Raw genomic sequence first — 11462 nt, forward strand, 5'->3', positions numbered from 1 at the left:
TGTAAAGTTACGAGGAAATAATTTCGTCGTAAACCGCCGTTGTTACTACTACGTTTTCTTGTAATGATATACTTAAAGATAGTTTAATAGATATTAATGAATGGAACCCCAACAAATTTGCAAATAGAATGGGCCACCAAGAAATGGTTCATCTCATTTGTAGCCCAACAAAACTGAACATATATCTTTGGTCTTTTAGACCGCTCGGATTTAATGGGCCACCAAGAAATGGTTCGTCTCCACCCTTGTGCAATGTTTATTAAAAAGTGATATCCAAACTCCTCTCCCTACGCCTGAAGCCTGTCCTCAAAGAGATCATCTCAGAGAATCAGTCTGCTTTTATCCCTGGCAGAGCAATTACAGATAATGTGTTAATAACGCATGAAGTGCTGCAGTATCTCAAGACCTCTCAAGCCAAAAAACAGTGCTCAATGGCAGTTAAAATGGATATATCAAAAGCATATGACCGCGTCGAATGGGAATTTGTGCTACAAGTAATGACAAGACTAGGCTTTCATTCAAAGTGGATTAACTGGGTGATGCAATGCATTTCGACAGTATCATATTCCTTTCTAATAAACGATTCAGTATATGGGAAAGTGAAACCTCACCGTGGTATAAGGCAAGGAGACCCGATCTCTCCTTATCTCTTCATCCTGTGTGGAGAACTCCTCTCTGGCCTGTGTAGAAACGCTGAGCTTGATGGAACTATGAGGGGGATCCGCGTTGCTCGAGGCAGTCCCCGGGTAAATCATCTGCTGTTTGCAGATGACACTATGATGTTCTGCAACTCATCATCGGAGAGCTGCCTGTCTCTGTCCAAGATCCTAAATGAATATGAAAAGCATCTGGTCAGAAGGTCAACATATCCAAATCTTCTATTACCTTCTCTGTCAAAACCCCACAAGAAACAAAGTCAGCAGCAAAACACGTCAGCAGCAAAACACATCTTGGGGATTCAAAAAGAAGGTGGGGTGGGGAAATATCTAGGGCTCCCGGAGCACTTTGGTAGAAGGAAGAGAGATTTGTTTACCTCAATAGTCGACAGGATCAGACAGAGAGCCTCCAATTGGTCTACGCGATTCTTATCACGAGCTGGCAAACTCACCATGCTCAAGTCTGTCCTAACAGCTATCCCAACCTACGCCATGTCGTGTTTCCAGCTTCCTATGAGCCTCTGCAAAAGAATTCAATCTACTCTTACTAGGTTATGGTGGACGACACAACTGACAAGAGAAAAATGTGCTGGGTTGCTTGGGATAAGCTAACCAAACCGAAAGCCTCTGGAGGATTAGGATTAAGAGATATACAAATCTTTAATCAAGCACTACTGGGAAAGGTTGCTTGGAGAATCTTAACCGTACCTAATTGTCTACTAGCACGCGTACTTACCGGTAAATATTGCCACAAAAGGAGCTTCTTAGAGGCCCAACTCCCAGCGGTATGCTCACATGGTTAGCGAAGCATTCTCCATGGCCGTGACTTACTCCAAGAACACCTGGGTAAAGCCATTGGAAATGGTCAAACCACAAAGGTCTGGAAAGATTCATGGATCTCCCTAGACAACAGCATCAAACCAATGGGACCAGTCCATGAATCTGCTCTCGACCTGAGAGTATCAGATCTCCTCACGAGTGATCTCCTTTGGAATAAGAAAAGGATTGATCAGTTCTTACCAGCTTTCAGTACGCAAATCCAAGGCCTAAGACCAAGTAGGAAAGGAGCTGAGGATGCCTATGTCTGGACCCCTCTCACCACGGGAATCTACTCAGCAAGATCAGGGTACAATGCAACAGCACAGGCTAGTCATTGCCCTAGTGCTCCCATCTCTCAACCTGAGGCAGAGTTTAATTGGTTAAAGGACATTTGGTCAACAAAAACATCTCCAAAGCTCAAGCTTTTCTTGTGGTCGACTATTCAAGGAGCTTTACCTTTAGGGGTAGAACTACAGAAGAGAGGATTAAACGCTGCAGCCCTATGCCCTCGGTGTAAAGAAGTTGAAACTGCAATGCATACATTCTTCCTCTGCCCCTTTGCCAAAGAAGTCTGGAACCATGTCCCTTTCAAAACGCCAGTTCACATAGCTGAGGATATGGACTTCAAATCTGCAATAGTCAAATTCCGCCAAGCTCTCTGCCTCCCCCCCATAGGGGTCCGATCCCCCCTCCTTCCATGGGTCTGCTGGTCCCTCTGGACGGCCAGAAACAAGCTCATCTTCGAAGACAAAACCAACCCTCCCATCGAGATCGCGACAAGAGGCCTAGCAGCAGCACTGGAATGGGATCAGGCACAGGCGGTAATGATATCAAAGACTAACCCAAACATACCGCAAAGAGCTGCTCCAGTCAGGTTGATTAGTCTAGATACTGAGAACCCATGTTTCGTCGACGCCGCATGGGACTCCACAGCTAAGCGAGCGGGAACCGCATGGATTCTTAACAAACACCTCCCGCACCATGCCCGATCAGGTTCACAGATCTTCGACAACGTCAACTCTCCCCTTATGGCTGAATCGCTCGCTCTCCGAAACGGCATTGAGGAATTGATCAAAGCGGGAGTACAATCCACAACAGTCTTCTCGGATTGCCAAACGCTCATCAGAGCTATCGTCAACAAGAGTCAGATCAAAGAGGCTTACGGCGTTCTCCAAGACATCGATCGCCTCTCTTCTCTCTTCGTCTCTATCTGTTTCCAGTTCATCCCTCGTTCTCAGAACAGGGAAACTGATTTCTTAGCTAAACAGGCCCTTCAGGCCCACTGCTGTTTAATTCCCTATGTTTAAAACCTGCCTACGGGCCCAACTCTTTTTCGTTTTTTAATATGATAACCGTTGTTCAAAAAAAAAAAGACCGCTCGGATTTAAAATAAAAAACAGTAAAGGCAAGAAAAAAAAAAGACAAGAGATCTAGAACGGTCTCTTAATCGACAAAGGATGAGATGAAGAGAAATTGTTGTCGATGTTGAAAATCAATGATGTACGACTCAGATTTAGTAAAGAGGATATCAGAATCTCGAAATATTAAGGTATACCATCGTTTACTCATCCGCAATTTGTTTTCTTCTATATGTAATAGAAAGAGTCCTAATCGAGTTATTTGTTGACAAATCCTAACATGCAGGTGGATATTAGATCTGAAATATTATTAAAGAGAACAGATGAACACCATCACTGTTCACCTCTTGGAGATGTCGAACATCTGAAGAAACCAGGAACATAAGGTGAGCATTTAAGAAGATTCTTCTATATTATTGTCAAAACTTGGTGACTTGTTGAATTTAGCTTAGAAAAGTCATAATATAAGCATATGAAGAAAATCGATTTCTTCACATACCTGATATGTTGTTACTGTCGCAGATATCGTTTACCGCTTTGAGAGGGACAACACGATAAATCTAAGCCTGTGCAGGTCTCGCAGTATAATCGTTTGAGCCATTATTCAGTTGGAAGACATGGGACAGAAACATGAGCATTAAAAATTTATAGCTAAGTATTGATTCTGGAGAATTTAGACTGTGTATGCACTGCAAAAGCCGAAATTAAAAAAAATGATCAAACACTGGTCACGGACTCACGGCACTGTGATCTTTTCGTTATTCCACTTTTACCCTTATGTATCTATCAATCTATATCCTATGAGATATATTTTGTGTCGGAACGTAACCTATCTCACACGCCTAATAAATCACGAAAACTACTGAAGATAAAAAACCCCTTGGTAAATAAAACGTAAAAGCAGCAGTTTTATATCTGAGAACACAGTTACTACGAGTGAAGAGGAAAAGGGAAAACAACGGAACAATACTACGAATCCACCACCACCACCTTCTCTTGTTTCACCATCACCACCTCCGGCTATAGAAACCTCAACTAATTGCATCGTATTTTAGCCGTCACTACAACGTAACCAAAGAAGATATTTTGCCACCAATCACCTTATCACCATCGTTATCTTTTCCTCACATGATTCGTTCCTTTTTTTTTTTTGTACTGATGATTCTTTTTTTCTTTTTATCAATTATACTGGTGATACAAGTATTCATGCGTAATGGAATGTGTTGATGTGAAAAGTGTTTGCTTTTGTGGTATATGAAATGGACGCGCTAAACTAGTGAGGTTCCTGAGAAAATTATTTGTAGTACCTTTTTCACCCAGATTTGTATGATAAAGACAATCTATGATAAATAAAAAGTTAGTTGTTAATAGTTATTGTTATACGTTAAGATCTAGACGAAGAATGTCAGGTGTGTCATAAGTTTCCAATTATCATTTTCTTAGTTTCCAGGTTGAAGTTGTCTTTCGTGTGTAATTCTTTTCAGTCAATGATATCTACTTAGTTAGATGTTAACATATATTGTGCATGTTATTAATAGCTGAAAACATAAGACGTTAATTTATATTGTCTCATTTACATGTTACTAACATAAAATACATTTTGCATCTTCTCTTAACAGTTAACTGAAATTATACATTTTACATCTCTTAACAAATTATTATCCTTTGAGAATAATCTCTGTAAGCAATCCATCCTATGTCTGGACCAATATTTCAGCTGTTCGAAAGCTACTGCTATTGGAAATTAGGCAGAAGGTACATTATGGATATGAGGTCAAGGTGTGGGAGGATCCTTGGATCCCTACAATACCATCTAGACCGGCTCGCTCTGCAGCTCCAGTTTTGCACCCGAACATGAGAGTCAGCGACCTTATTGATCAGGAATCAAAGGAATGGGATATTCGACTACTGGAGGATTATGTTGCCCCTGCGGATATACCTTTTATAAGAAGCTTGGCCATAAGCTCAGCTCATCGTCGGGACACTTTCTGTTGGAGCTACACTAAAAATGGTCAGTACACCGTTAAATTTGGATATTGGGTAGCTCGGAACTTATTGAAGGCTAAAGAAGAGAAGGAAGTAATGGAGCCCAGCATAACAAAGCTTCATGTCTTTGCTTGGAAGATAAAAGCGCCTCAGAAAATATGTCATCTTATATGGCAATTGATAGAAGGTCATGTGGCAGTAACGAGAAATTTGATACGGCGTAATATGAGATATGATAACTATTGTCCGCGATGTGGAGAACCAGAAGAGTATGTTACTCATGCAATCTTCGAATGCCCACCAGCCCTACAAGCTTGGGCCCTATCAGCAACACCAACGAGTCCAGATATCTTTCTGGTGCCGAGTGTCTATGCTAATATGGATTATCTATTCTAGAGAAATAACAGCATTGTCGAGCCAAGATTAGATAGGGACCCTTATCCCTGGATAATCTGGTATATTTGGAAGACCCGAAATGATAAGCTCTTTAGGGGAATAGACATGGATCCACTGGAGCTAGTTCGTTATGCAGAAAGTGAGTGCCAAGCATGGTTCAACGCCAATGAGATGGTGTCACCTATTCCACAAGTTCAAAATATTGAGGACCCCCAAGTCTTAAGCTTGGGTAATATATGCATGATAGATGGGTCTTGGACATCTTCATCACAATTCAGTGGGTGTGGATAGGTATGGATGGATAGTTTGGAGAAGGTTCAACTTATGGGCACCAGGAATCACCCGAGACGAGAGTCTGCATTGCATTCAGAAGTGGAAGCGCTACGATGGACGATGGAGAGTATGCTTCAGCATTCAACATGTCAGAGTTTTGGGACGGATTGTAAAGATTTGATCGTTATGATTAAGGAGTCTCATGCTTGGCCAAGCTTTGCAACATAATTGGAAAGGATAGAGACTCTGAAGATATGCTTTCCGGACTTCAAGATCACTCATATCCCACGAGCGCAAAACCATATTTCAGACCTTTTAGCTAAGACTGTGAGGTCTTTCTATAGAGATTTATGTTTTATTGGTTGTTCTATTCCGGTTTGGCTACCCAGACCACCTCAAGCTTGAATAATAGAATTTCGTTGTAAAAAAAAACAAATTATTATTCGTTAAACCGAATATTTAGTATATACGTACTCATGTTAGATGTCTAACTATTATGTTAGCGCCATAGTAGTAAACGATAATGCTTTCTTAGCTATATATCTCATGCCTAATATTATCACCTCTTTGTAATAATCATGTTAATTTAATGGTTAGAGGTTATTAGAGTTAGCTATAGTACTAATTTAAAAGATAATTAAGCCTTAACTATATCATACTAGATTTTATCTCGTTTTCATATTATCCCAAAACAACATTTTATTCATAAAAGTGCATATATACTATTTAGATGCCAGACGCTACGTACGAATGTCAAATTAGAGATTGCAACAATTTACGTGTAATACAGTTGAAAATGTGTGGTCAAAAGCTCTCTATTACAAACCTACAAGTCGAACAGAAGCGTATACTACCAAGTGACATATCTACTTAGATTTAGAATCAGGTTTCTCTCTCACTGTGTGTACACACATTGGGGCCATTTCCGGCATGACACCTAATTCTACTACAGGGAAGGAAGGGTTTTCAGCAGCTTTGTGTAGAAAACTAATATTGGATGTTTTTGGGTATATTAATCCAATTCTCTCTTGATTCTATGTAGTGAATTAATTCATAAAAGACAAAGATCGCATTGTTTAAGACATATATCTTTTTTAATCCTTTACATTTGTTTCCAACGTACTGTGATATATTATGTTTACTTTGTTACTTGTATAGGACCATATGTTTATTACATGAATCACCCAATTGAAATACTGAAGGGAAGTGATGATATTTCTCCAACCTTTCTGCAATTATATAATCTCTAAGTAACTATTAACCATTTCTCAGAATTTTAGAAGCTATAGGAATGGAAGTGACTATCGGTAATTAGGATTGAAACTGAAGTTTGATTGATTTGGTGTTATTGTTTTAAATAGGGGAAGTAAATTATTTTCTGCAGCGTAGAACTTTTCGAAAAGTTCAAATTTCATGTTAGAAATAATAGAGACAAGTATTGTCTGTAAGGAAATGTTATATATTTAAAAATATTTAAAAAGTCAAACCTGTTGAAGAAATCTTAAAAATCTATTTAACAACAAACATAATATGTTTGTTTCTAAGGCTTCACATCCTCATCAATAATCTGCCTTCCTCATTTGTCAGAGGAAATTTTTTATTTCATCTATGTATGGAACTTTTCCAAAAGTTACAATAATAGTTTTATTGATGTGTTATTAGTCTAAACGTTTTATTCCATGGTTTCACCTGAATGTTTTGGATTCAAGAATGTAGAACCTTCACATGAACTAATTTAGTAGTGTGTCGGGGCCTCAAGTCTTGAACGGTCACTTTTTCATTAGAAACACTTGATGTTTGGATTTGCTTTTGTGTAGCCATTGCTTTGTTTGATGGTGTGGATTTGATTAGGAAGAGGTGATTGCTATTTATAATAAGAAGAGGTCGAAGGGGAGATATGTTTAGGTTTTCCGTGTAACTTGATTCATACTCTAGATCATATCTCTCGAGATTTTATTGTTTTGATTTCAATATGAATAATTGTTAATATTAGGAAGGTTCAGTCCCTAATTTAAAATCCCAAGTTATCATGTGGGTATTGCACAAGGAACATGAGTAGGTGTAATTCTTTAAAGCGTGATTTTAGGCAAATCGTATAATCTTCTTACTCTATATATTGGGTTACATTTAATATAGGTATGAAATAGTGAAGCTTTGCCATAATCTACTTTTCCGATTTTTAATAGAAAGAGAAAATCAGGGAATGAGCTGAAGAATAAAGACTTATTCTTGGGTTCACCCCCTAGGGTGAACCTAGAGGTTCACCAACCAATAGGATTATGTTATTTCATATTCGATATCTTTTAAAAAAAGAAACAAAATATTGTCAAATTATATTATCTTTTTAAAATTAAAAGGTAAAAAAAATAAATAAAAAATAGTAATAATTACAAAAAAAATATTTTTAACGTCGTCAGCAAAACATTAAACCCTAAATCCTAATCCCTAAACCATAAATCCTAAACCCTAAACCCTTGGGTAAACCCTAAACTCTAGGATAAATCTTAAACTCTAAGATAAATCTTAAACTCTAAATCAAAATCACTAAACACGAAAACACTCAAGGGTTTAGGGTTTAGGATTTAGGGTTTAGAGTTTTAGGGTTTAGTGTTTTTATTTAGAGTTTAGGATTTATCGGAAGGAGCTAGGATTAATTGAAGCTGTCTCTGATCAAACTAAAGCAAGAAAAGAAGTTGCAGAGAGAAAGCTGGCTGCTCTCAGATGCTCGCTATCAAACTTTGTATCATCGTCAGCTTACTTTCAACAGCGAGAAGAACGGGCAAGGGCGCGTGTGAAGGCATCGTCAGATAATCTAAACCAGAAAAATGAAGAGCTCAGCGTTCTCCAATCTTATAAAAGAGAAGTCGACGCGGCAATGGGTAAGATCCAACAATCCGAGGCAGAGCTGAAGAGTAACATTGTAATGCTGAAGATAAAAGTGGATGAAGAGAACAGGAGACACGAGGAAGAGAAGGTACTCTGTGCGATTGATAACATTGAGAAGATCAACACTCCTCAGAGAAACACTCTGCTTACAGGGAAAGCCACAGATCTGCTGAAATCCGAGGAAGAGAAAACAAAGCTCCAATCAGAGATGAAGCTTTCTCGGGAGAAACTGGCTTCGGTAAGAAAAGAAATTGATGACATGAACAGAAAGTCTTTGAAGCTGGAGAAAGAGATAAAAACCGTAGAAAAAGAGATAGCGAAGAGATCAAAGACGAGATCGGAATCAGAGAGGGAATTGGAACATACTATCCAGGAGAAGCAGTGTCTTGAAGAGATGGAAGAAGTAGGGATGTGTGAAATACAAAGCATGATAATGGAGATTCACCAGCTTGTCTTTGAGTCAGATCTTAGAAAAGAAGAGGCGATGATTGTAAGAGAAGAGCTAGGTGCAGAGGAGCATAGAGCCAAAGATATCCACAAGGCTACAATGGAGACAGTCGATGATGCGTTGAAGGGGAAGAGCGGAGGAGAATACATGTTATCAGGCAAGGTTGAAGAAGAAGTAGGCAATGTTTTGTGTTTGGTTCACGATGCCGCCAAGTTGCTTGAAGATTCTCATTGATTAGGAGTGGCACTCGACTCGCAAGTACCTTTTTTTTCTTTTCTATCAGCTCTATAAAACTCTTTTATTTTTGTAATCGAGGAAGTATATCACTTCCTTTTCTTGGAAACTCGGGTCGTTTACTTGACACTTGGAAGTCTTATCAGAACAAGTGAAGGAGCTCTCTAACTTGTTAAGAAGAGTCGAGTTTAAATGATATTACTGAGCACTTATTATCTAATGATCTGGAAAGTCTTAACACTTGAGCAGAGGCAGGAGGTGGATGAAAGAACGTCGCAAATGACCATAAATATAGAAACAAAAGATTGATGTAGATCAATGACAAGCCTCAAAGGGGCATTTTATTTGGACAGCACACAAGTCTACGAGAGAGGTTCACAAAAGAGGCAACATATTTTCACCGAAAAACTTAACTAGCATAAACCGTGGAAAACAATGTGATCTTGAATTTGAAGCTGATGCAGGTCAGTCGCCCGCCATTCTTGTCCTTTATCGTCATCTTAAGCGTATAAGTACCCTGTTTCAAAGAGCGATTAGTCAAGAAGCCTAGCAGATAATGATGGGGAAACTCTCAAGAGAAACAGGAAGATGACTTACGGGTGGTGTAATAGAAGGCAGTGTTTGGGAATGAGAAAGCACAAAGGTGCCAGGTGCGATCGGGCAGGAAGACTCATCGCAGAGATCATGAGTTTCGGTATGGATATGAACTCCATAGAGTGAAACACTGATCACTACTTCTCCTCCAGAGATGTCTACATCTATTCACACCAAGGAAATGTTGACAGACTGAATGTATGTATGTTGTAAACTTTTAAGAAGCAGGGAAGGAAAAGCTCATACCAGTAGAACCAGTGATCTTAAATGTTGCGGCTTTGCCACTCACAACAGGGTCAGGAGAGATCTCCACACCTGTGACCTTAACGGGATCGAGCCTCTTATCTACAAGAGTCAAACGTACGGAGAGCAACACTTAGGCTCCATGAATTTAATTATCTCACACTCAAGATTTATCTTTAACTAAATGAATCCAATCAAATTCAAAGCTGACAAAATGGAGCATGCTCTAAATTAGTCTTATATAACCAAAAATCCAGAGCAAAAGATGCAAAATTTAATCGAGCAACCCATCCCAAAAAAAAACTAATCTAGCAGGTATCCTCGAGGGGAGCGTAAGAAGAGGGTTTAGAAACAAACCGCAGTTGTGGAAAGAAGTGGCGCGCAAAGAAGGTAAGAGGAAGAGTGAGAAGAGGAGAAGAAGCAGAGGCTGGGCGTAAGAAATCGCCATGGATGAGTTGGGAGGATTTGATGAAGCTTGCCAGCCGATTTTACAGGTGTTGAAAGAGTTTGGTATGTTTGACAATGAAATTGGAATCTAACGGTTTATGAATACTCCTTGCCATCCAACGGTTCCAGTTTTTAGTACATAAAAAATAAACGAAGAAGTTTTTAAAAATCGACAGCCATAATATAGTCAGCTTGGTCGATAATTAGTGCAGATTTTGTTATGGCGATACAAAGTTTCTTTGAAAAGGGTTTGTTGCCAAAGGGGGTAAACACGACAATCCTTGCTCTTATTCCTAAAATAACAGGAGCTAAAATGATGAAGGATTATCGTCCCATCTCCTGCCCCAATGTTCTATACAAAGTGATCTCAAAGATCATCACTAACCGTATGGAGAAGCTCCTTACGAATTTCATTAACCTCGACCAGTCTACTTTTGTCCAAGATAGACTTCTCATGAAAAAACTTTTCTTGGCAGCAGAGCTTGTGAAAGACTATCATAAGGACTCAATCTCTCGAAGATGCGCGATATAGATTGATATTTCAAAGGCTTTTGATTCAGCGCAATAGACGTTTCTCTTCAACACAATAAAAGCTCTGGGTTTACCTCAAAAATTCATACATTGGATCTCGCTTTGTGTCACTACACCATCATTCTCCATTTAAGTTAATGGTGAGCTGGCCGGTTTTTTCAGAAGCGAGAGAGGCCTGAGACATGGATGTTTCTTTCGTTTGAGCTTAGTTGGGTAATTTTCTTTGTTTCCAGGACTTAATCAATGACAAAGTTATGTATTTTCAATTTTAGAAAGGCATTGACTGGTTCTTGAGAACTGTGTTTGTGTAGAAAGCACAAATCAATAGGTTAGTTGAGCGATTAAAACTCAAATGGAGCTTTCAAAGGGATTCAACTTCTTTGTTGCAATTCTTAGTAGTCATTATTTCCCTTTTTATGATAAAAGGTATGTCTTTGAGATTTCTTTTTCAAATCTTGTTACAGCCCAAACTGAACCATTCTTGTGACAAAACCGAGATGCTACATGTAATAGACAGAGACCAACTGTGTACAAAGATGGGTTTAGAATAATTATATTTACTTTACAGATAGTCCCCACGACTCGGCAAAA

At 39.0% G+C, this 11462-nt stretch overlaps 2 protein-coding genes across 2 annotated transcripts; one reads left to right on the plus strand and one right to left on the minus strand.

The window, feature by feature from the left end:
• The first annotated feature begins 1579 nt into the window (after positions 1-1579).
• On the plus strand, positions 1580-2782 carry LOC106344362. Its single transcript, XM_013783760.1, has one exon. It carries the CDS (start codon positions 1580-1582, stop codon positions 2780-2782), a length of 1203 nt encoding a protein of 400 aa, XP_013639214.1.
• Positions 2783-9319: 6537 nt separating this feature from the next.
• On the minus strand, positions 9320-10422 carry LOC106343392 (putative phosphatidylglycerol/phosphatidylinositol transfer protein DDB_G0282179). The gene is made up of 4 exons (XM_013782586.1): positions 10251-10422; positions 9897-9995; positions 9654-9814; positions 9320-9573 (listed from the first exon to the last, which is right to left on the minus strand). Exons 1-4 carry the CDS (start codon positions 10339-10341, stop codon positions 9466-9468), a joined length of 459 nt encoding a protein of 152 aa, XP_013638040.1. The 5' UTR covers positions 10342-10422; the 3' UTR covers positions 9320-9465.
• Positions 10423-11462: the final 1040 nt, after the last annotated feature.

Source organism: Brassica oleracea, chromosome C5, assembly GCF_000695525.1.
Source record: "Brassica oleracea var. oleracea cultivar TO1000 chromosome C5, BOL, whole genome shotgun sequence".
NCBI lineage: Eukaryota > Viridiplantae > Streptophyta > Magnoliopsida > Brassicales > Brassicaceae > Brassica > Brassica oleracea.

Coding starts and splice junctions, on each gene's coding strand:
- LOC106343392 (XM_013782586.1), bottom strand. CDS start 10,341: ATGGCGATTTCTTACGCCCAGCCTCTGCTTCTTCTCCTCTTCTCACTC. Junction 9,996..10,250: donor CACTTCTTTCCACAACTGCG/GTTTGTTTCTAA, acceptor TGACTCTTGTAG/ATAAGAGGCTCGATCCCGTT. Junction 9,574..9,653: donor TGCCTTCTATTACACCACCC/GTAAGTCATCTT, acceptor TCTTTGAAACAG/GGTACTTATACGCTTAAGAT.
- LOC106344362 (XM_013783760.1), top strand. CDS start 1,580: ATGGGACCAGTCCATGAATCTGCTCTCGACCTGAGAGTATCAGATCTC.